Raw genomic sequence first — 26,426 nt, forward strand, 5'->3', positions numbered from 1 at the left:
AATGACGACGACGACGAGAAATGTCTGCTCGCTTCGAGGGTTGAAAGTGAAATGTTGGAACCCCGGTGCAAAATAACCTTTTTTTTGTTGTTGTTTAGTAACATCACTGGGGCAAGTACACCGTACACACTTCATCGGGAAATATTCCAGTGCGCAAACGACCATACTGCGGATCAGCATAAGACGAAACATCCAAAACGAGATACCCATATTTTTTTCCCCCAACGGCATCTTGAAAGGATTCCGCAAAATATTTTGCCTGTCCCGGAAATATTTGCAATGCCAAGATTTTGTATTCGTGCGCCGAACGCGGGTTGGATAGCAGAACGAAGTAATGGGTGTTCAGAGACATGGCTCTGTTGCATTCTCCTTTGGGATAAGCGGATTGTTGTATGTTGATGACCGAAATCCCCAGATGATGCGATAGCGTGGTGTAAAGATGTAAAAACAACTGATTTTTGCAAACTTGCTGCATGAAGTCATCTGTCACGAGAAGACATCGTTTGCCCGACTCTGACGAGTAAGATTTTGGCTCGTCTTCTGTAGGTAGTGAATCTTGAAATCGAATATTTGAAATGGTTCTTTCCATGTCATTGTAGACATCTTGCCAGACGGCGTAACAGTAAATAATCAGGTTGGGTGGCGGATCAAACGTGGTATCGGCTTGTTTTAAGAGTCGAGCGGTCCAAAACGTTTTTCCGCTCGAAGTTCCACCTAACACTGATATGGTAGCTGGTGTGTGAAAAGGTATCAGGCACTTCTTTTCTTCCATGTTATCTCTATCGCTGTCGACCTCAGAACTGATCTGAATGACTACCGGTCAAAGTTATTTATACACAACACAGATATGATTGGAATTCAACTACTTTTTATTTTTTTATTTTTTTACAAGCACAGTAATATTTTTAAAAATCAATACAAGGAGTGCTCACATGAGTGCAGTATTTGAAGTAGTTACAAATGAAGCTAGTGACAAAGGCGTCATTCCATTGTAATTCATTGACATCAAACTGATGGACAATCTGGTTCAATCTTAAATGATCTTTAAATATACACAGTAAAAAATACAAGCCGTAAAACCCACAGCCCTTGGAATCTGTAGATTGTAACTGTTGAATATTGCGAGTGTAAGAACCGACGTAGGACTTTAAATAACGATCGAATACAACGTCAACCGGTTCTGCCAAACTGTCAAACAGTTCTGCTCTGTTGTTTCCTCGGAGATACATAGCAATCCAGTGGCGACCTCTGTTTTGTCTAACATCCGTATTGACGATGAGACCGACTCCCTTTTTCAGCAAAGAAGGGGAGAGCACGGGTAAAATATCTTTTGCATAAACGCCTAACACGTGTCTCTGTAAGCTCGAGTCGCACTGTATGGCGCACATCAACTGAGAAGCCTTCATCGCCTCGCTTACTTGACGAACACGTTGTGGGCTTGGTCGATTTCGATGAGGGAATTCCTCTGAGTCAAGACGACGCAACTGAGAGGATTGATCAGTGCCGATTTAAATTCCAGTTCCAACCTGACGGTGCCTGATTTCACCAGGTTGAGGTACTCCGAATCTTCGCACATCTTGTCCAGATCGAAGACGAACAAGGCGCTCCCCAAGAGAAAGTCGCTTCTGGTGATGGCGTTTCCTTCGTCCTTCTTCCAGAGATCCATGCCGTCGAGCATGTTGATGTAAGACTCCACATCGTCCGCCTCCGTGGGTTAACTGGGCACACTGAAGCCGTCGACGTACAGGGTCACTTTTTTAAGCATGGAGGACTTGAAATTAAAGGGGTTTCCGGTATACGACCCGTTCAAACTGGCGCTCTCCACCAGTCCCACGATGTATCTGTTGGCCACCGGGTTGGACACGTTGTCGATGGAGTGCGTCTGCTGGCTGGTGGGGATGCTGGTGACCTTGACCTCGGTTTTGGTGTACGGGTAGAGGGCGTTGGACTTTTCGAAGAGTTCGTTGTGAGCCAAGATCAGGGTGGGGTTTACTTTGACTTTGCACACCTGCAGGTAGGCGTCCAAGATCTGAACTTTGAATTCGTGGTCGATCACGCTGCTCATCAAGCAGAATTTAGGATCCGATCTGTACATCTTCAATGTCAGGTCTACCTCTTTCAGCAGGTAACGGTTAACGTCGAAGATATCTTCGTAGATGGGTCCCGACATGGTCAGTACTTTGCTGTCCGCTATGTAGGAGGCTCTCGACGACATTCCGCTGTTGATAGATCCGGTGACGTTGCTGCTCTCCAGGTCAGAGTTTTGTTCGGCTACGTCCTTGTAGAACAGCTGCGTGGTCAACTGGGTGCTCTTGGCCTCGTGTCCATACTCCAACAGGGTCTTCATCATACTTTTGTAAGCGTAATGGTTGTTGGTGGAAGACACCAGCTGATTCTACAGGTAGACCGTCACTTGAGAAAAAAGCGACTGCAAAAACAGATTCACGGGGGCCACGTTTTCATCTTCTGCCAAAGCCGTACCGTCCGTTTGAGTGACTTTGACTTTGAGGTGTAGACGGGTGCGCTTCAAATCGACGTAGTCGCCTCCGGAATTGGACACGTGAAATTCCAAAGTCGTGGAATCGTTGATTTGGCTGATAGGGCGAACGTTGACGAAGTAATGTTTCTGAACGCTAGTCTGATAAGGGGGTAGAGTGAAGAGGTTCAAAGTTTCTGGCACCAGCTCTTCGAATTCTTTATCGTTCAACAGAGCCATGATTACTTTTAACTAAAGATATCGTCTTCTTTCACCGGGGTACACTTGAGCACTTTCGCCGTCTTGGAAGGTGTGGCGTTGATGTTGTCGGTTCGACGAATTTTCTTCGTAGTGACGCATTTGACTCCTGCCTTTCGTTTTAAAGCCTTCACCCTCTTGTCTTGAGCCTCTGTCCTGTCAACCTCGCTCTGGGATTCGGAAGTCATTTGAACGACCATCTTAGATGCATCTGATCGTTGTGCTGTTTGTGCTGCTGCTGATGCTGCTGTCGGTTGATGGGGTTGGATCACCATCCTTTGTAATTTCCCGTTGACTAGTCTAGACAACCTCTTTTTGTCAAAGTAATGTTTAAACTTGGCGTAGTACAGCGGACGGGAAGACGAATCCATGGTCACAATACTCCTACTCCACGAAAGGATAACGTCTCAAATGAAGTGTGGCGTAGGTCTCCTCCGTTAAGAATAAAGGCATGGAGGTATTTGCCGACTTGAAATACAACTCGATATTATCGGTTTCTTTCAATTTGATACGAATGTTAAATTCGGTACCAAAAGTGTACGAGGGTCCCTGTCTCAGATCGATGCGTCTCAATAAGGCCAGTTGAGTTTCCCCCACCAACGAACTGTCGCCTAAGTTGGATAACACGTCCACGTAGGGGTTGCCACCGTCGATTTTTGTCAGATTCAGCTTTCCAAAATTGAGCTCGACCAAAGACACCGTCCAGAATCCGTCGAAGGTTAACCTTTGATTTAATTTGACGCGGAAGTGATAAGGAGAATTCTCCGGAAAAGCTGTCGTTTTGGAATCTGTGCTTTTCAGAAAGATGTACTTTTCCATTGTGTCTTTTTTTTTTTTTTTTTAGAGGTCTTTCAGTTTGCTCTCTTCTACGTAGGAATCAAAAGACGAAGGCCAGCCGAGCCAACGTACGAGAGCGTAGCTTTTCCCTTTCACTTTTTTTCTCTTCAGAATTTTCTCCACCTGCCACAAGACATCCACAGCTTTGTCGACCTTCTGCAGTTCGCTCGCGTAAAAGCTGCCTTCCAGGGGTTTGTCGTGAAAATCTTTCAGCTTGTACTGAGGGAAGGTTTGTTTCTTGTAACGTTGGGCCACTTTAAACAGTTCTTCCGTCCACTTGAGATCGAGTTCCTTGCTGAAAGGTTTCCTGAGGTATGAGATGCGAACCAGGTCGCCCAATTTAAATAAGTATTTCTTGATGACGGGGTTTGACTTTTCTCAGAGGTTCCAGATAGACGTGATTCCACACTTTCACTTCGTTGGTTTTATCGACATCTGCCGGAGAGAGACGGGGTAGAGACGAATGTAGGGTATGATTATAATTGGATACTAAATCCGCCAGAACGTCCAGATAATGTTTGGTGTTATTGTGGGTCATGTATCTGGTGACCAGCGATTTCAGTGTTCTGTTGAAACGTTCCACGTAATTACTTTTGATGTTTTCGTTGCGAGCTATGGTGAGTTTTATCTTTTGTTTTTGTAAAAACGTCTTGAACGCGCCCTTAAATTCGCTTCCACCATCTACTCTCACTTTCTCGGGACGTCGCTGCTCGAGGATTTGTTTGAAAGCTTTCAAGACTGTTTCTGGTTTCTTATCGTTTAACGGAAGGGCGAATGCAAAGTGGCTCAATATGTCGATGGCCACCAGCAAGTATCTAACACCATCGTTCCACTTTGTAAACCTAGACAGGTCGGCCAAATCCACGTCAAACATTTCGTGGATAGAATTCACTCTGACTTTCATTCGTTTGAAAAGGTATCTGACGGGTTTGTGTAAACTGTAAGCATCTTGATTGTTGACAAACCGTCTGACACCCCTCGCTGGAACTTTCAATTGACCTTTCAACACCTTTTTGAGTTTACCCGGACCCCAAAACGCCCCCGGATTTCTGGGAGTGAAATAATAATCTTCCAGTACTTTGTCAGAAGTTATCTCTCTCGAGCTCATCGTGTAATGATAGAATATAATGGATGATGTTTCGTTTTATATCTTTGTCATCTATGCGTGTCTGAAGATGAAATACAAAACAAAACAAATTTTCAACATTGATTTTTATTTTCAATATCATAATTAAAATAAACAAACAAACATAACGCTCGAGAAAACATCTCACCATTCGGCTGTCAAAAGGTTATTTTTCTAAAAATGTACATTCACATTCTTTTGTCTAACTTTAACATTTTCTCGACCCGTTCTTTCAATCCCTCCTTCCATTGAGACGTTTTAAATTGAGAGTCATGATAGTCTTTGCATCGATACGGGACCAAGTTAAAGTCCCTCACATCTCGAAAACTCGGGTCTTCTAGCAGCAGTTTTCTCCAGCTTTCGTGCACCTCTACATCGTCTACGTCGGATAATGTCATGTTAAAGTATTTCTCCACCAGTTGTTGTTCAGACATGTTGCAGGTGTGGTCCCGTTCACCTTCCGCATCGAACATGCACCCGAAACACAGTTCACGAGACAGTCGTTTGATTATCTTGGTGACTTGAATACAGTAGCATAAAGTCAACAGGTTTTCCACGAGTTTCATCTTCTCCGCCATAGCGACCTCGTCCGCGGACAGTGCCCAGCGAGATTTCTTGATGATGACTCGCTTCGTGACGTTGAATTCGTCTTCAAACTTGCGCTTGGCATCCTTCACGCATTTGTCTCGACTTGGAAACCATTCGTGAGATTGACGAATGACTGCCTCGTTTAGGGTGTGCGGCATTTTCACGACCTGCTTCCAGCAATAGAAAGTAGATTTGTCTTTTCTTCCCACTCTGTTTAAAGATAGAATGACTGAATTTAGAATTTCTGCGACAGCTCTTTGTTATTTATTTTTTTTTTTTTCTTTAAAAACCAAAAAGTGACAAATACCAGCATTAACAAATTAAAAGGCAATAGCTATGTCGAGTGAATACTAAAACTATGATTAACAACTTAAAAGAAATTAGCTATGTTAATTGTAAATCAAAATGGTGTGAACACTAACCTTGTTTCCATGATACAGTAACCGTGTTTTTTCTGACACAACTCGAGTCTCTGAAGGTACAGGATGAAATGCGTGTGATTTAAGCGCAATGACGAAAATGACACAATTCTATTATTTCAAATTCATTGGTTGGTTGGTTAGTTTGTTGATCACGTGTTCATGAAAACCTTTGATGATTGGATCTACATGAAAAAAAACATTTCATTGGTTGTTGAGTGGGTGTTTATGTAGTATATTTATGGGTTGAATACTATTCAAACTCTCTCTGATAACCATTCTGTTATCTCTTGTTCATAATACATTCGACAAAGAAAGACAAACACGCATGAAAAGAACACATTATTCTTTTATTCTAACTTTTATTCACACTGAGTAACAGACATATTATTTATTTACAATATATCAAATCAATTCACTGACTATGCATTGTTTCATCAATTTATGATACGTAAATGAATACTTTCATGATCTCATCATATGATCACAATCAATTTGGCCTCCAATCGTTCCTTCCTACTGGAAGTTAAAAAATGTCTGTTCAAGTCATCAACATTCTCATAAGGCAGGTTTTGAATGTCCGGGAAGTCAACTCCAGAAGAATTCTTTTGTGTCCTCGCCTCTTCAAGGATGTTGCCATGGGACACAGCTTCTAAAGCATCGTCGAAGTACATCATCGCACGTTCATCCGGCTCCATCATCAAACACTGATGATTGCGTTGCGATGGGTGATTTATCTCACACCCATAACAATTACTATTGCACAATTCATTCACTTTGACACATAGGCGGTCCAAGTAAAGCTTTTCAAGGACCATTTCAAATTGTTCTCTGTTTGATCGAAGATTATGATTTGGTTCGGGAATACTCACTTCCCGGACGCTAATAGTGAAAGGTCCTGTTAATATATCCGCTGATGTGCTATTCCGTTGACGATGAGTTCTCAGGGTTCTCTCCAAAGATCGACATCCAGCAAGATAAGCAGCAAGGAGAGATCGTCTCGATTGTGCCCCATCTCGGATAAGTTCTCCTCTTCCCCCTCTCACCCTGTAGTGGTAGGAAGTTGCTCGTCCACTCATCCTGTTTATAGAAAAAACATTTTTAAAATTTTTTTTTAACTTTATATCCTGGACATTTTTTTTTCTGTATGAGTTTTGATTTTTTTTATCAAACATATTTTGTTACTCTCAAACATATTTCTAGTGTTTTATTTTATTTGTTTGTTTTTTGTTTGTTTTTTCTTTTGATAAAATCTATTTTCAGTTTTATGTCAAACCAATTTTTTTATGTGTTGATGTCAAACCTATTTTGTTTCTGCCATTTTTTTTCTAGCTTTCATTACTAACTGTTTTTTAAAAATTTATTTCACAACATATTTTTCCAAAAGTATTTTTAAAAACAACAAAAATGAAATGTGTTTACTACCTTTCACGTGTCGAGGAACACTCCAGGGGTTTCATCATTTCGTGGATGTGGTCATTGTTTGCTAGACGATCTCATTTTTCTCATATTTTCTTGGAATGGGGAATGTTAGTTACAAAGTTCTAAGTAGGGTTGAATCCATAGGGTCGAGATTCGATGCCATCTGCCAGCAAGTATCGCTTATCATCTTGAGGAGTTAAACCCAATTTGGTCACTTTGACTGTCAAGAGTGTGTTATGAATGGATCGAATTTGATGAAATGTTGCCATGTTTTGTTGGTGTTTAAAAAGACAATCTTTAAACATCCGGTGACGCAGATGGTTTCGGACAAAAGCTTTCTGCACACCTCTAGCAGTGCGTTTCTCTACCCTTTCACCGGGAGTTTTGTCAAATATGAAACTATAGTTTTTGGGACGAAGTCCGACAAACTCTCTGATGGTTTTGCCACCCACTTCATCTTTCATCAAACCGATGACTTTGTGTCTTTCCATGGAATGAAGTGGGTGGTCTACGGGATAGTTTGAGGTGTCAAAGAGGTGGGTGTTAGCTGACATAAAGTCTTGAGGATCGCGGACAGGAGTACCCACGGGGGACCAGATTTGATAAAACAAGCTATCCGTGTCTGTCATGAGGACCCTGACATTGTCACTATCGTATTCCTTCAACATGACATTGTAGTGAAAGTCATAAAGAAGTCTTTTTGCGTGTTCCAAAATGGTGAAGCCAACGGCGACGGGTTGGTTCAAAGTCACAGACACCTTTTCCATGCTTACCACGACCAAATTTTCCGAAAAGATGTTTACACTTTTGAAATTGGGTTTTGATGAAAACCTTTGCAGTCTTTCCTCGGTCGCAATTAATTCAATTTGTTTGTAATTTCTTACATTTTGCAACTGTTTCCCATACACGGCATTTGAGAGCAGTTTAAACAAATCTTTCGAAAAGTCATCCGTGGCTTCTTTTCGTTTCTGAGTGTTAAAGTCAATGTAGGGCTTCATCCATTTGGACTGAGTAAATTTCAAAACTTTGTGTACTTTTTTCAGTTTCAAACCCAATTGTAAATATTGCTGCAAAGTAGCAAAGTAAATGATATAATTTTCTTTGTCTTTCAATGTGCCAAAAAGTTTGGTTCCCGTGGCTTTCACCCCTTTGATACCAAGCTCTGCGAGCAATTCTCTATGATAGGGGGACATATCTTCAAAGGGAATGCTTTCTTTGGTGGGAGCGAGGGGCAGAGACTGATGGACAGAATGAAGGTGACGTTGATATTCCAAATCACACTCTACAATGTAACCCACGCTACCTTCGGGGTCGAGTTGCAACCAATCAATAGACTCTATTTCCGTTTCGTCTACCCAGTCAAAATGACCTTGAGGTAAAGGACAACTCATGGCTGCACCATACAAATTGTTAATGTCAAAGTACATCAGGTGAGATTCGGGTTTGGACAGGTCGAAATCGGGCATGTGTTTGTTATTGGCTTGAGCGTGGCGATGATTGATACTCGCCACGCCTCCTCTCACTGCGTTTGAGACAAAGTTGTACATATCTGGATCAGTCATAAGATCTAAGCTCACCCCCGTCATCAAAAGACAAGCATCCATGGCCATCCCCGGGAAAGTAAAGTACTGACACGGGTCCAATCTGTAGTAGCTCAGACACATGTCACGGAATGCTTCGAACACATCGGTCAAAATCAAAGTGTCTACGGCAACGTACAATTCCATGAACTGTCTCACCGATGTAATTTTGAAAGTCTCCCAAATGTGACGGGCGAAGGCATAGTCTCGTTCAGAAATGGTGTCTTCCGATAAGGAAGAATAAAAGTCGTCACGACTCGGAAAATCTGTTCGATCTAATTTTTCAAAACTATCCACATACTCATAAAAGTAGGGTAACTTTCGAGTCAGCAATGCCACATGTTCGGGAAAGTTCTTTGCAAAATAGACAAATTCTTCTTCTCCTTTGCTTCTCAAATTGTTGGCCAAATTTTGTAAGCTGGTGTTTAAAAATTTGAAACTGTCCAAGAAACGAAGTTGGTCTATTTGAAACATGATGAAGTGTTCCGAATTTTGACCTATGCACGTCAACTTTCGATCGGCAAACAGTTCTGCTGCTTGAAGAATCAAATGATTGTCATACCTCGAAGCATTGTGACAAATGACATTGACAAATTTGGCTTCGTTGTAGTTGACGTTGCAGTAATTGTGACAAAGACCCCTGACTCGACCCGTCAAATGATCGTGATCGATGTGTCGCTCATTCTTCTGTACTTTCTCCCCGCAAAGATAGCAATGGGTTTCGGAAACTAAAGCTAACTTTTCCTCATCTGTTAATGTCATGGGCACGGGATGATTTAAGATGTCCATGATTTGATCGTAATCCTCCAAAAGATGCGTCATGAAATGCTCTGAAGCCCGTTCCCCGCTATAGGTTCTCAATGAAAATGTGTACATGTCGGGTTCCCGACATACAATTTGATAACTGTAACCGCAGGGAATGTGCTCATGGACGTGGTGGTGACTTCCTCTCCTCCCCGGTGTCGCATTATGTTCTAAAGGTGACAACACGGATTCAACATCGCAGTAGATCACAAAGGGGACTTTGACTGTTTTGGCATAGTGGCCCAACCCAAATGTTTGAAAAGCTTTGTTTGGTTCCGGCATTTTAATTCGCTGTGCTTTGTGATAACAGTAGGGGGTATGCCTTTGTAGTCTGTCTTCAGTGGTGAAAGACCACAAACATTTTCGACAAATGAATTTGCTGTGACAGTCTCCAGTTTTTCTGATCAAAGCTGGCAAACTTGAGATCAGAACATAATGAGACAGCGGGGGTTCGTCTTCCTCCTCTACTTCTTGAGTTAACAGGAGGAGATCGATGTGACGCTCTTTGGGTACTTCGGAAGTTACTGAACTGATTCGTAATGGAAAGATGACATGCTGTTGGTTCTCATCTTCGTCAAAACCATAGACATTGATACTTACATTGTTTGTTTTTTCAAATTTTGAAATATGACTGAGGCTCATAGGAAATTCACACCCTTTCAAATCTAACTCGTGTAGTTTGTCCTTGTAGTGACTCACTTGTTCTCTGACCAGTTGAGACTGAACGGGGAACAGATGAGCCAAAACGCAATAGGCAAAACAGAGGTTATCGTCCACATTTTTAATGTCTAACAGGCAGTGCTTTTTCTCTAACGAAGGGGGGAGGGGAAGATATGAACTTCCGCGAAAGGGTTGAAATTTGACCACGGATAATTTCACGCTCAACACAGTTTCAAAGTTTAAGTTTGAACTATCTCCTTCGTAATTGTCCATTAGTTTCATGATTGTATTTATGACTTCAGTGTACAACGCATCCAAATCATCAGCTTGGGTGGCTGGAGACATTTTGGTTCTAAAGTAAGGCTCACTAAATGTAGTCAGACCATCAGAGTTTGTTTTGCTGAATCTAAATTGGGTACAAAGTCCCCATTTAATACTATGTTTTGTTTCAATTTCTGTTTTCAAGTGATGAATCATGTCAGGTTGAATTTTCACAAAATAATAGTAGGGATCATTTCCCTCTTGGCCCTGAGGAATAAAATCAAATTCCCTGACATTTTCATTTATTGCTTGTCTGGAACATGACTGTTGATTATCTACATTAGTTTTCCTACGTTTAGCTGCCGCCCCTCCACCACTTTGTTGATTTGAATGGGTTTGTCTCCTGTGTTTAGTGAGATCTTTCACAGATGGGAAAGTGGTCGAACATGTATGAGTGAGTGAGTGAGTATGGTTTTACGCCGCTTTTAGCAATATTCCAGCAATATCACGGCGGGGGACACCAGAAATGGGCTTCACACATTGTACCCATGTCGGGAATCGAACCCGGGTCTTCGGCGTGACGAGCGAACGCTTTAACCACTAGGCTACCCGACCGCCCCCGAACATGTATGACAAGTAAAAGTAAAGGTAGAAGTAGAAGTAGATGGTTGTGGATCTTTGTGTTGACTTTTTATGTGTCTTTGTAAGCTATCACTACGGTGGAATGATTTGGAACATATTTGACAATCAAAATGTTTGGAAGCTGGGCCACAATTTCTCTGATGTCTAACAATGTTCTGTTTGTTGCTGTAGGATTTTTGACAAAACTCACATGTTTACACAGGTGTTGTAAATGGGGTAGACATTATTTTTTTTACATAAAGTCTAGCAAACAATGTTCTTGGAATACTTTTTATCTTTCTGAAATAAATAATTAAAAATAAATAAAAATAGATTGGTATGTCTGTGTAGACTAATGAAGCCAACATGATGATTTCACAATTATAATACATCCTAGATAATGGATTTTTAAAAAATTGAAACAATGATATGAAATACTTGTAATAACATAAAACGTATAATTAAAATACATTTTTTAAAAAGATATGGTCTATTAATAAAAAAAATTAAACTCTTACCTTCACACAGAAAATATATCTCTCCCAAATTGAGACCAAAAAGTTCTGTGGTATAGAAAATAAGCACAATGTTCATTCATGAACCAAGAGAGACCAAATGCAGTATTTTAGGTCACAACACTGTTATTTATAGGGTTAGAAAACCCAGGTGTATTCAAATTACAGTAGGGCTCGAGTAACGGTAACTAGAGACGGTCTCAGAAACGCACTTGTTTTTCAAGTATTTCCTTTCACAACAGTCGTGTTTACACAAGTGTTTCCTTTCAACTGTGCTGGGGAGGGAATCAGTCGTCCATCTCAACAGCAGGGGAAAAAATATTGAACTTGTTCTGTGTGTCTAAAACGTTCTGCTTTAATGAAATTAAAATCACTGGCTTGTTTATCGATATGACACATGCGGGTTAAGGGTGGCTCTTTTTTAGATTTGTTTTTTGGGTTAGGTAGTATGTGAACTGAGCAATGCGGTCCACATGTTGGAATTGGTTTGGTTTAGACTCAAATTCACGATGCAAGTTATCACTACGATATAAATGATAACGATTTGAGAAAAAAAGACAGCTTCTGTTTTGGGTATTCTTTTCCCAAAGAGCTTCCATGAGTCGGTTGAGGTGGAACGAGTCATGGATGTGTGTACTGCTGACTCCTCAAAGGTAAATGAAAAAAACTATCACCAACTCCTGCATTTATTCATATATTTTTTTCATATACATGTGACCTTTCTCAAACACTAACTGGAGACGGCCTTGTTGATATGAGTAGTTCCCTTTTCAAAACAGCCTCGTGTTTACAAGAGTGTTTTTCCTTTCAACTGTCCGGGAACGCCTTGTTGATACAACTGATAAAAAATAGTCTGTAGCTTCATTCGAATAACAGTAACTGGTGACGTTTCTAACACGCCCTCGTTGATTTAAATATTTCCTTTCAAAACAACCTCGTGTTTACACAAGTGTTTTTCCTTTCAACTGTCCGGGAATGCCTTGTTGATACAACTGATAAAAAATAATCTGTAGCTTCACTCACTCGACTAACAGTAACTGGAGACGTTTCAAATACGCGCTCTTTGATTTAAGTATTTCCTTTCAAAACAATCTCGTGTTTACACAAGTGTTTTTCCTTTCAACTGTCCGGGAATGCCTTGTTGATACAACTGATAAAAAAATAATCTGAGTAACTTGAGACGTTTTAAATACGCGCTCGTTGATTTAAGTGTTTCCTTTCAAAACAATCTCGTGTTTACACAAGTGTTTTTCCTTTCAACTGTCCGGAAATGGTTTGTTGATACAACTGTTAAACGAGGTTATTGGTCAAGGTTATACGAGGTCATTGATCGCATGACGACAACAACATCAACACCCCCCACCCCCCAAGGTCAAGGTTATGTGACGTCATCAGTCACGTGAGGTTACTAGGTGCACTTGTGACGTCATCAAATGTGGATGTGTGGATGGATACTTATCACTTATCTACTACTAGCAGATAAACGTCTTTTGTAAGTGTTCAAATTGATTAATTTGCCATACTGACATGAAAAACATGAACATGCCAAAATGTAAATTTTCAAATCAATAGCGTGTGTGTCCACCTCTGGTTGCGATGCAAGCAGCACATCTTCGTCTCCTGGAATGGACCAAGCGTCGCACAAAGTCCTGTGGGATATCTGTCCATATCTGCTGGAGCATGTTTCGAAGTTCCTGGAGTGTCTGTGAAACATGTGGTTGACGTCGAAGGCGCCGATCCATTTCATCCTACATGTGCTCGATTGGTGAGACATCAGGGGAGCGAGCCGGCCAGGGGATGACATTCACGTTGTTTTGTTGAAGAGAATCCTGAACAAGTCGACCAATATGAGGCCGGGCGTTGTCATGTTGAAAAGTAATGCCGGTGCCATGACGACGCAAAAAACGGTAGAACAACAGAGATTTCCCTCTACCACTATCAAACGGGTCCTCTGTCTTGCTGTAATCCCACCCCATACAATAACGCTACAATACTACAATAATGAAAACCAAACTTTACTTGTTTGAAAAATACACTTAAAAATTGGTGTCACAGGAACTTTTGTTGTTGAGTATATTTCGAAAAATGTCAAACACTCAATAGATCACACAAATGTAAAGCTCAAAGACACATCTGCGTACTATAGGCATTTCAAGATGAGAAAGCTGAAATCCTGACCAAAAGGGTAATGTTCTATTAAGTTTCCATGTCAGTGTGGCAATGAAGGCAACTCTTCGAAAAACCACAAAATCAAAGAGATTGACAATGCTGTTACACTTTACACAATTCCTATAAAAGCCTGTTTTAAATGTTGAAAGTGGTGGCCGCAATTACATGAAAAGAAACAAAACCAGCACTATTTAAAAAACTTCAGTTAATTGTAGTAACTTCTGTGAGTTTTGCCGAATTCACAATGAATTTTGGAAATGTGGACGTTATCAAATGCTTTGAGCCTAAAACACTTTTAATAAGTATATAACTACAAGCATTTTCTACCACATTAAGCGACTCTATACAATACAATGGAGAATACCGAAATACTAGTACCTGTTCTAGATTGTCTAACAAGGCCACGCACCGTTACACGCCAGCTGGGATACTTTTCGGGAATGTGGGTTCGAACTGTGACCTATAGATCTTGCCTCCAGTGATTTCCACTTGTCCCCTCAATTGAAAAAAACGACCTGCGGGGTCAAAGATTTGAGGACGACAACAATTGGCGGCTGGACTATCGGGCAATAATGATTGGAAACCCGGATGAAACAAGTGTGTGAAACTGGAATGGGACTACAGTAAACTACGGTTATAACGAACACGCTTATAACGAACTGACGAATATAACGAACTTACTTTTTTGTCCCTAAAATTTGCTTTAGTTATGCTGTATATATGCTTATAACGAACTACGGTTATAACAAACTAAAATTTGTGGTCCCCTTTTTTAACCGTAGTTTATGTATGTTGAAAAATAATTGTAACTTTAACAATATTTCAACTTAAAGTTAGTGAGGCTCAAAACGTTTTGATATCCGCTCGTAAAAGTATTTTGTTTATTGATTAAATCTTAACAAAAATGAAGTTTGAAAGGTAGCTGGATTTTTGGTTGCATAAATCTATAAGTTTGGCCAGTAAATCTGAATCTGGGTTTTCACGTTTTAATAAAACATGAAACGCCCCATCACTTCTCTCTACCGCACTCAAAAAGACATACATGTACGTAAAACAACTGATGCAAGCTGACAGATACGAACTCAGCAACACCCGGACAAAGACACTGAAAAAGACTTCATCGACTGTAACATTAGATCTTTTTTATTTACGCTAGAAGTCTCAATTCAAGGGAGTCACTTTTCAACGCGTGGCCCGGGTGACTATTCAACGACTTGGAAAGCTGACAGGGTCAATTTTCAACTGTTGAAAACTGACCCTGGTCTGTTGAAAACTGAGACCGGGTATGTTTTCAACGTTGAATGCTGACTCCCGGGTCACTTTTCAACGCGGGTCCATTTTCAATGTCACATCGGCAATAGTAAGGATAGGTCGGCATCATTAAGGACAAGTCGGCAACAGGAAGGACAGGTCGGTAACATGTTATAACATTTCAGACACACGAAACGTACACACACACGCAAGACACTGCACTCGACACACATACATACGAACGTACAAGAAAGGCTTGAACAAACATCAGTTTTCAAACAATAGACTTAAAGAATAGGTTTATTGGCTTTTGTACGGACGTGGTCAATGAAGTTAACAGCAACAAAGTGTTGCTGATTTCGAGATATGTACATGTAGATTTGACGATAATACATTGAATTGGTATCTGGCACGAAGGTAACGCAACCCTTCATTTAACACAAGGTGTTCCTCAGCATTTACCCAGGGTCTACTTAAATACCGCAGTGTGTCAACACAAAGCCCACTGGCGGCCTTACATGTATTCCAGGACACGGTTGAACTCGCCCACAGTAGCAACCTTGTTTTGAATTCAATCGCTTTCGTCATGTTATGGCTTCGACGTTTTGTTTTTATCAACTCGCATGTTGCAGTAACGTTGTGGCCATCAACAATTTAATCTGACATTGGTCCTACATACTATCGGCATGAACGGGAGTGATCCCGGGTATTGCCTCCGCATTTGGAAACTGCTCGTTTTTCCCCCAGTTTCATGCACCCTGAAGCAGTACAGCTCACAACCGACAGGCACTTTCCTTCAGAAGTTAAATACAACCGACCTATATATTACTCGCAAACGCACAAAGGATATACCTTGGCCGAGAGCTAGGTATTGGGTTATTGCGTATCTGTGGATGACGAACGTCATGCGAGTGAAATAACATTTTATGCTGGAACTATGTTCAGTATGCTTCAATGATCAGATGAGTTAGAAAATACATAATAAATAGAATATTCGTCTTGGCATGTAACTGTTCATCCAATCTCGTGACCTGAGAAAGGTTGGCTGCTCCATAAATATCGATTTTGTGAGGTCACTTAATGAGATAAACATGCCAGTTAAACACGAAAAGATAACAGACACTCAAACACTTGAAATTAAGTCAAATTGTCCTATATCCTTTAAAAAAACCACCTCATTTCAATATTATCTAAACTTGATTGCTACTTACCCATTTTCCGCAAGTCCGTCAACGCCGTGGAGCTGCAGGAGACATAAGACAAAACCACAGAGTACCAGATTCATCGCCGTCCTTCACCACTCACTTCTTCCCCGTCAACTGAACAGTCGAGGTATAGAACTCCTGAAACCAGGATGTTGTGACGTTACCAGGGGCAACCTGCCAACACGCGACATAAGTGGAACATTGGGCTACATCTGAGTTACGCGATCCAGAACTCCTCAACCAGGAAGTAGTGACATTTACCAGGGTCGACTTGCATGCTCGTGACATACCTGGAACCTTTGACTGCATGTACGGTTACATCTGAGGTGTGCGTAGAAATGTTGGCATGACTGCCCGCGTGGTAGTGGGTACCTTTGATCGTGGGTCCGAATCCAGGTTCTCCCCAATTATGTTTCCAGATCTATCAGTACCATTCCTGAGTTTGTGGTTTTAAACCACATAAAGGTCCTCTGGTCACGCTAACTTTATTTCTTTATATTTTTGCTGGAACATGATAAAGTAACATTTAGTGAATGATATGACACTTAATGGTATGTACACTGTACTTGGATGTTGTATTAATGGTGTATTAAGCTTTCCTAATTCCCTGTTTAAGCTCACTCCATGCCACAGCCTCAATCACCTCGTGCACTGTCACACAATAGCCAGCCCAGGCGCACCCCTTCCTGCTCCTTTGTGTTCCACGTTGCAGCTTACTGTCTCCCGTTAAAGGGTTTAGTTTTATTACAGTTTATATCACATTTGATGATACTATCAGACCATCACACATATAGTATTTGACAGTCCAGTTTAAAGGGTTTAGTTACATTACAGTTTATATCACATTTGATGTTACTATCAGACCATCACACATATAGTATTTGACAGTCCAGTTTAAAGGGTTTAGTTACATTACAGTTTTTATCACATTTGATGTTACTACCAGACGATTACACATATAGTATTTGACAGTGTTGGACAATGTGGTATTCACAATTGGACAAGTCTTGTGATTCATTCATTTCTGAAGGTTAGTCTATTGTTGATATTTTACAGTTTGTACACATTCCTAGCAGGGGCGGTCGGGTAGCCTAGTGGTTAAAGCGTTCGCTCGTCACGCCGAAGACCCGGGTTCGATTCCCGACATGGGTACAATATGTGAAGCCCATTTCTGGTGTCCCCCGCCGTGATATTGCTGGAATATTGCTAAAAGCGGCGTAAAACCATACTCACTCACTCACTCATTCCTAGCATTTGTAAGTATATTGCGTTTTTTACTTTTACGCTGTTTTGTCATGTTGTCAACATTGGTTGCATAATGGTAACTAGTTGTGCTTCTGTATGCATTACAAGTGTTATTATTAACGTAAAGTTGATAATTCACTGCAAAGTTAAGGCATGATGTACCATTATTAAACTAAATCTTCAAGTACTGTGAAGCTGATGTATGATCGTGTGAACGAAGAAAACAAGGATTTGCAACACATGTGTTGCTAGGATGCATATTGGTATTTATAAATGTGGAATATATGAATGTATAATGTATGAATAAATGAGGGTTTTGCTATTATAATTTAGAAATGTTTTAATTTACTCTGCAATAACATAATGTATCTGTTAGTAGTAATACTGCTGCGATTTGCGAATTTTGGCAGCGTATATTTATGTTTTGTATCATGAATGTTTCACAATTGTTTCAGGGTTTGTTTTATCAGTAATAAACTTGGCTATAACCGCGGTCAACATCTGTGTCTGTCCTTCATGTCATGAGCAGTCTCGGTTTCAAATACACACACGTGCATGCACGTCGCTATGTAAGTGTAATCATCTTCGACGCGACGTTAAACCTAATTTCACCTCATCTCTGATGTGAAAAGCATATTGGGTGAAGCCGCGGTGTGAAGGTCGGTGTTAACAGTGGTGGTCGTGAGCTACCAGGAAGTGTACAATAGCACATGAGTTTCCCTTCTGTGTGTAAAAAGATTTGAGGCCACATTTAAATGTAATGAGTTATTGTTTTTGACATATTTTAAACACAGCACGGGTACATTTCTAGCTTTATGACATAAACTATTGATTTTGTGAAGGTGTAACATTATTTCTATTAGCAATAAGACTGGAATGTTAACATACAATAATCATGACCATTGAATACGAGACGTGCAGCAGCGCAACCCGATACTCCACTTCTTTCATTCACTTGCCAAACATGAAGATTCGGGTTAAAATAGGTCTTCAACAACCCATGCCTGCTGTAAAAGGAGACTATGCTTGTCATAAGAAGGGACAAACGGGATCAGATGGTCAGGCACGCTGACTTGGTTGATACATGTAATCATATCCTCATTGTGTGGATCGATACTGATGATATCAATTCGCTGGAGTGTCTTGTCCAGACTCGATTATTTATAAACCGCCGTCATATAGCTGGAATAGTTATGAGCGTGGCGTTAAAAAACAACAGCTGTGCCGTATTTTAGCAAGATAAGTTCTATTCATAAGCAGCTATATGTCTGCACACATTTCTGACAAGCCAATAGAGCGAAGAGAAGAGCTTTTTCATCGTCATTATCCATGTGCTTTGTCTCTGCTCGATATATATGACGGATGTCTTTTAACTGGTGTTTTATATCGGATGGTTTATTAAGGGTGCGGGTAGAGTTGAAGTATGTCACGTATAGGAGTGACGAACGATGGTTGCAATTCATTTCAACAAAGAAGAAATCATGGGCCACGATTCTGATCGTTTTTTTCTTTGCATGCCGTCTGCAGACATGGATATGCAATGCAATGAAACTCCATTAAACCGGATGGAAGTGTTGAAAGTGGCACTTATCGACTTCCAAATTGAAACAAATGGTTAACCCCCAAAAATATATGCAAAAAAGTTCATTGTTAAACCAGCAATTAAAAAATGTTTTACAATAAACAATTGTGTCACAAAATTGACTAGGTTTACAAGGAGCAAATATTTCTGTAAAGTAATTACAATTGAATATGTAAAGCAGTACACAATAGAGTGCTAGAACAAAATTCAATGGTAGTACAATTCCAATGGTGGTACAAAATACAGTAGAAGTGGTAATAGCAAGAAAATCAATGATAAATATAGTTCAGAACAGAGATGCGGGCTCCCTGACATACAGAAATAAAATAGCGGATCCTGGTTTACATTCATGGAAATCTATTCACAATGTCTCACTTTGTTATAAAGAGTACTAAACCCCTGAAACCGAGTTCTTAATGACCCTTATGTATTACCATTAAGGCATTTTCCCTGTTGTCACTTTCAGTACCAGGAAGGGTATGTGCAGTACTGGGTATGACTATAATATGGCCGTGATTATCAATGTGATATTCCACTCGTCCGTTTTGAGTGGAAAAAATGTCCGTTTTGGAGCTGGTCCATTTTAGTATGAATGGTACCAGTATGCATGGGCTGTAGGTGACTTGTTGCAGGTGGCAGGACATGGATGTTGACATTTGACACGTGCTCAGGGATAAGATGGCTTTTTCTAACAGTAAAAACACATGTCGATCATCTCTTGTCATCTTCTTGTTAAAGCAATTCAACCAATCAGCAAACAAAGCTCCATTCATTCAAGCTTTTTTTTTAGCAAAGTTTTAAAAAAGTGTAAGATCAAACTGAGAATCAAGTTACATAACAGCCAACGTTAACATGCACCCACAAACACAACCTTAAGTGATTTCGATGCAGAACAGTTGAATATACTTGTTTTTATGCTCTAGATTTCTATAGTCCGTTTCTGAACTCGGTAGTCCATAGCGGATAAAGACAACCGTTGTTCACACACAAACTACATACATATGTCTGGAACTAGTTTATAAAATCCATATTCTTAAACCACAGCTCCTCCAGGCAACGCTCTTCACATCTTCCCGCGCCAAGGGAGCTAATTGACTTTAAAAGTCAAGTTTCCACTCTTGCCGAAATAGGCTGGTATTATGGGGTATATTCTGGCTGGACTAACAAGACTTTGCATAGTCAAATCAAAATCACGTAACGAAATCGAAATCCGGTTTGTAAACTGACATGCAAGATTTCGGTCGATTGCAGGATTTGCAAAGAATGTGCCCCGCCAACTAAGCGTCAGCAGATATTTTCCAAATATTTTCATGTTTTAAATCAAGGTGCTCACGTGATTTGATGCACTTTGCGATGTAAGACCTGTTGTATCACAATAAAAATCTTGATTGTTGAACAGGCCTTCACTCATTCACTTTAAACTGTCCTGTATTGTGAGATCTGCAAAAAAGGCCTTCACTCGTTCCCTTCAAACTGTTCTGTGTTGTGAGATCTACAGAACATGTCTTCACTCGATCCCTTCAAACTGTACTGTGTTGTGAGATCTACAGAACATGCCTTCACTCGTTTCCTTTAAACTCCACTGTGTTGTGAGATCTACAAAACAGGCCTTCACTCGTTCCCTTTAAACTGTACTGTGTTGTGAGATCTACAGAACAGGCCTTCACTCGTTCCCTTTAAACTGTTCTGTGTTGTGAGATCTACAGAACAGGCCTTCACTCGTTCCCTTTAAACTCCATTGTGTTGTGAGATCTACAAAACAGGCCTTCACTCGTTCCCTTTAAACTGTCCTGTCTTGTGAGATCTACAGAATAGGCCTTCACTCGTTCCCTTTAAACAGTACTGTGTTGTGAGATCTACAGAACATGTCTTCACTCGTTCCCTTTAAACTGTACTGTGTTGTGAGATCTACGGAAGAGGCCTTCACTCATTTCCTTTAAACTGTACTGTGTTGTGAGATCTACAAAACAGGCCTTCACTCGTTCCCTTTAAACTGTACTGCGTTGTGAGATCTACAGAACAGGCCTTCACTCGTTCCCTTTAAACTCCACTGTATTGTGAGATCTACAGAACAGGCCTTCACTCGTTCCCTTTAAACTGTTCTGTGTTGTGAGATCTACAGAACAGGCCTTCACTCGTTCCCTTTAAACTCCATTGTGTTTTGAGATCTACAAAACAGGCCTTCACTCGTTCCCTTTAAACTGTCCTGTGTTGTGAGATCTACAGAACAGGCCTTCACTCGTTCCCATTAAACTCCACTGTGTTGTGAGATCTACAAAACAGGCCTTCACTCGTTCCCTTTAAACTGTACTGTGTTGTGAGATCTACAGAACATGTCTTCACTCGTTCCCTTTAAACTGTACTGTGTTGTGAGATCTACAGAAGAGGCCTTCACTCATTTCCTTTAAACTGTACTGTGTTGTGAGATCTACAAAACAGGCCTTCACTCGTTCCCTTTAAACTGTACTGCGTTGTGAGATCTACAGAACAGGCCTTCACTCGTTCCCATTAAACTCCACTGTGTTGTGAGATCTACAAAACATGCCTTCACTCGTTCCCTTTAAACTCCACTGTGTTGTGAGATCTACAAAACAGGCCTTCACTCGTTCCCTTTAAACTCCACTGTGTTGTGAGATCTACAAAACAGGCCTTCACTCGTTCCCTTTAAACTGTCCTGTCTTGTGAGATCTACAGAATAGGCCTTCACTCGTTCCCTTTAAACAGTACTGTGTTGTGAGATCTACAGAACATGTCTTCACTCGTTCCCTTTAAACTGTACTGTGTTGTGAGATCTACAGAAGAGGCCTTCACTCATTTCCTTTAAACTGTACTGTGTTGTGAGATCTACAAAACAGGCCTTCACTCGTTCCCTTTAAACTGTACTGCGTTGTGAGATCTACAGAACAGGCCTTCACTCGTTCCCATTAAACTCCACTGTGTTGTGAGATCTACAAAACATGCCTTCACTCGTTCCCTTTAAACTCCACTGTGTTGTGAGATCTACAAAACAGGCCTTCACTCGTTCCCTTTAAACTCCACTGTGTTGTGAGATCTAAAAAACAGGCCTTCACTCGTTCCCTTTAAACTCCACTGTATTGTGAGATCTACAGAACAGGCCTTCACTCGTTCCCTTTAAACTGTTCTGTGTTGTGAGATCTACAAAACAGGCCTTCACTCGTTCCCTTTAAACTCCACTGTGTTGTGAGATCTACAAAACAGGCCTTCACTCGTTCCCTTTAAACTCCACTGTATTGTGAGATCTACAGAAGAGGCCTTCACTCGCCCCTTTAAACTGTACTGTGTTGTGAGATCTACAGAAGAGGCCTTCACTCGTTCCCTTCAAACTGTACTGTGTTGTGAGATCTACAAAACAGGCCTTCACTCGTTCCCTTTAAACTCCACTGTGTTGTGAGATCTACAAAACAGGCCTTCACTCGTTCCCTTTAAACTCCACTGTGTTGTGAGATCTACAGAACAGGCCTTCACTCGCCCCTTGAAACTGTACTGTGTTGTGAGATCTACGGAAGAGGCCTTCACTCGTTCCCTTCAAACTGTACTGTGTTGTGAGATCTACAGAACAGGCCTTCACTCGTTCCCTTTAAACTGTACTGTGTTGTGAGATCTACAAAACAGGCCTTCACTCGTTCCCTTTAAACTCCACTGTATTGTGAGATCTACAAAACAGGCCTTCACTCGTTCCCATTAAACTGTACTGTGTTGTGAGATCTACAAAACAGGCCTTCATTCGTTCCCTTTAAACTGTACTGTGTTGTGAGATCTACAAAAGAGGCCTTCACTCGTTCCCTTTAAACTCCACTGTGTTGTGAGATCTACAAAACAGGCCTTCACTCGTTCCCTTTAAACTCCACTGTATTGTGAGATCTACAAAACAGGCCTTCACTCGTTCCCTTTAAACTGTACTGTGTTGTGAGATCTACAGAAGAGGCCTTCACTCGTTCCCTTTATACTGTCAGCGATTTAGGAGATAAACTTAATGTGTTTTGAAATTTGATGTAGTCCCACTGTAGAGTAGATACCTCCTTATTAATATTTGGACAAAATAAATGCCTCTCTACCCCGAACTTGGATGTGGCAGAACTTTACCTACATCATGGTCACTCACACCTCCCAGCTGTCAATGGCTGACAATCTTGCAACTTATTCTTTTTACATTCTCCGTAACGAGTAAACAACCCCGATCTATGATGTGGTTCAACATTAACATGTAGATCATCTGGGATTGATCAAGCCTGCTGGTACATCCATATGATTACCAATGTGACTGAGTATGATTGAACAGATGCTTTTTAGGCTGCAGACAAGCCGGATATTTTGAAACAAGGACTCTGCATGGTTTGGAATGAAAGTAAAATATAACATTATAAAAATTGTTTGAAAAACTTTACTCATGATAACATGTTGTTTACAAACCTTTTTGTGATCGATATTCATGGCCATCTCCGTCAAACACCACCGTTAGAATTTGGCAGGAAGGGATTTGAAAGTCCATCAGACAACGCTCTCCTGCAAAAGTCCACGAAAACAATGTCCCAACTGAAGTGACAGCTTATAAAACTTGATGAAATTCATTTCAGAACACGCATGATTAACAAAATCATTCACGATTCCAAAACGCAGTAGGTTTATCTCATAATTGTTCCGATTCTGGTCACCATAGAACATTTCTGTAACAGTTTCATTAACATTTCGTTTTGATATGTAGGGATTCTATGTATTCATGCGCACGTTTTTGGTGAAAAGGCTCAATATATTTGAAAGGGGTTTCCGTAGCAAAAAGGAAACCTCTTTTTCACCAATCAGAATCCAAGATTCATCAATGTCATGGTAGAATTACATATAAATAACTATGGTAAAGCCTTACTTGACCTGTGTAAGTTACTTGTGGTTTACAATGTTAATTGTAGGAAAACTCAGATAGTCCAGGTAGTCTTACTTTCATTTCTCACACAGGGAGTAGTACTGTAGATTATTATATTGTTTCATCGAGTTTATTTGAATCTATTACAGACATATCAGTGGTTGAACGAACCGACTCAGATCACTTGCCTATTGTCTGCCACTTCAAAGATCTTATTCCTTGTTCTTTTCAACAAAATAATAATGTCAACACTGTTTTGGGTTGAGTCCTGTTCGGGATTCGAACCTACAATGCCAGTTTCTAAATGGCATTGTGTGTTCAAAGCTTTCGAGGAGGAACACACAAAGTATGCAATATAGATTACCAGTTGGCTGAGTGGGTGAGATCGCTGACTTTGTGTGCTGGCGATTAAGTGCCTCACTTTGGCAGTGTGGATTGGAATCCCGAACGTGTTATCCCAAATATAACATTTGTTACATGTGACCACTTTCTAAATGGCATTGTGTGTTTAAATATAAACATGACCCGATGTACTGAGGCGAGGTCAACCTTCAAGAGCGTATTTATACATTACGTCATAGAAGTTTTTGAAGAGGTGTATTTCAAGTCGAACAGGAGCATGAGGACAGGATTTACTTACTGCTGTTTAATGTCAAGTTAATGGAACAGTTATGGAAAATACCCCGAGGCATGAACCCTCCTATGGCGCCAGCAAATTGGGAAAATGGGTGATTTGTTAAGGTGTTGCCTGTGTTTGGATAATCAAAAACGAATTCGGACGTTGTGGATTGGACTGGTGGGGATTCAGAGTGCACTGAAACGTGTGTGTTTTGTTCCAACGTCAGGGTGTGTTTTGCTTGGGATTTGGGGACTTTGGGATTTGTCGTGTGTGATCGCCTGTAATACCTTGCTCAGCTGGTGTTTCTTGTCAACTGAGATGGATCTACTGTAGATCTGATGCTGGCTTCATGTCTGTGCCCTGACAAGTACAAGATGTGACGCAATTCAACATTTGCATCGGCTTGTGCTTGCTTGCCAGTTGCAGAAATGCAGTGAGGCCCGACTGAGACACGGGCTTACTCGAGTACCAAACAGTGTTATTTACCAGGGCACTTGATTTGGGAAGGCAAAACAACTTTTCTACATTTAGGGGCAATTTTGATATGAGAAGTTTCAAGGTTGCGACAGGACACTGTTACGTACCAGAAGCATGCATCAAAGTCAATATCGCCCAATAAATCAATTTCGTTCACCTCAGTGGTTAAGCAGATTTCATTTTCTTCCCTTGCGTTACTAGTATTCATAGAAAGCCATTCCATATCAAAATCACAGTAATGACAATCCATTTTGTTTCATGTAGCAGACAGCAACAAACACCAGAACCAAAGCATTTAATTACTTTGAAGTCAGATATAATGTTACAACATCAGGCAAAAAACTATAATTTATTGAAACGCGGCTAAATGGAGGCGACACCGATAGAGAGTTTGGGGAAAACCTGGACAATAGTTCCGGTAAAGGTTCACACTATCAATTTCACAAAAGATCGTTAACATCATGTGAATTTTTCTGTCCGTTCACAGGCGTTTGAGCTCCAAATATCACATTACGTGACAACCCATTCAGCCAATTAGCATAACAGAAACAGTGTAAACTTTAAAGTATGAAACCATTAAGAGATGACTCAGACTGGGAGTCAGTGCAGCAGTGACTCCCCCGTTAAAGACAGGCTTCTGGGTGTGCACGAGTAGACGCCCCAGGACCTGAGGAGACAAGGAGTAAACATGGCGGCGAGATGAGGGGCGTTGTTCATGGAGGTTCAGGAATACGGATCATGTAGTTCAATAGGTTATCAAATATGCTCAAACAGATAAAGGGACAGATATGTTAAAGTCTCAGTATATAAATATATTTGGTCAACCTAGAGGGATCCTGTGGGATTTTCGGTTCGGAAAAGGTTGTTCGCCAAAGTAGCCAATATAAGGATCGGGAGTCAGGAACTGTGACCTGGCTGATTGATTGTCACAGAACCACGATTGCATGGACAGTATGTCATGCTGTCAGTCCCTGGTTTGACTCGATACTGATACAATTTACTGATGCATGACAAAACATATTGTAATATCATTTGTGTCAATTTACCTGAATGGTTGTAAGCCAAGCTTTGTTGATGGTCTTGATGGCTATGCAGAACTGTTGCCCCTCACTGAGAAGAGGATGGTAGCCTTGATACTGGGGATGATGATGAGTGGACGTGTACGGCAGGATGTCTGGAGCTGCTTCAACAGAAAGATCTGTCATCAGCCCAACCTCGTAGTCATGGTTACCACTCTCCGCGTCAGTTCCGGTCCAGTTTACAAACAATTGGCAAGAGGAATATATAATTGACAGTAGCCACATGCAGAATCCTGACATTGTTATACGTGAGTCTGAATCTACCGACTTATGATGATCTTTAGCTACATTTTTAAACTTCGATTTATTAAGGGTGAAAACTCCCACTACTATCAAAGGAGGGAACAGGGCGT

The 26,426-nt window shown here is 40.8% G+C and overlaps 1 protein-coding gene across 1 annotated transcript in view; it reads right to left on the reverse strand.

Annotated features, from left to right (window-relative positions):
• Positions 1-6,180: 6,180 nt before the first annotated feature.
• Positions 6,181-26,426, reverse strand: part of LOC139446631 (uncharacterized) — an 81,255-nt gene continuing 61,009 nt past the window's right edge. The window contains 3 exon segments of the mRNA XM_071227910.1: positions 6,181-6,411; positions 25,569-25,661; positions 26,041-26,266. Coding sequence (XP_071084011.1) covers positions 6,181-6,411; positions 25,569-25,661; positions 26,041-26,266 — 550 coding nt within the window.

Source organism: Haliotis cracherodii, unplaced genomic scaffold (genome assembly GCF_022045235.1).
Source record: "Haliotis cracherodii isolate W230 unplaced genomic scaffold, xgHalCrac1.p SCAF_6, whole genome shotgun sequence".
NCBI classification, from domain to species: Eukaryota; Metazoa; Mollusca; class Gastropoda; order Lepetellida; family Haliotidae; genus Haliotis; species Haliotis cracherodii.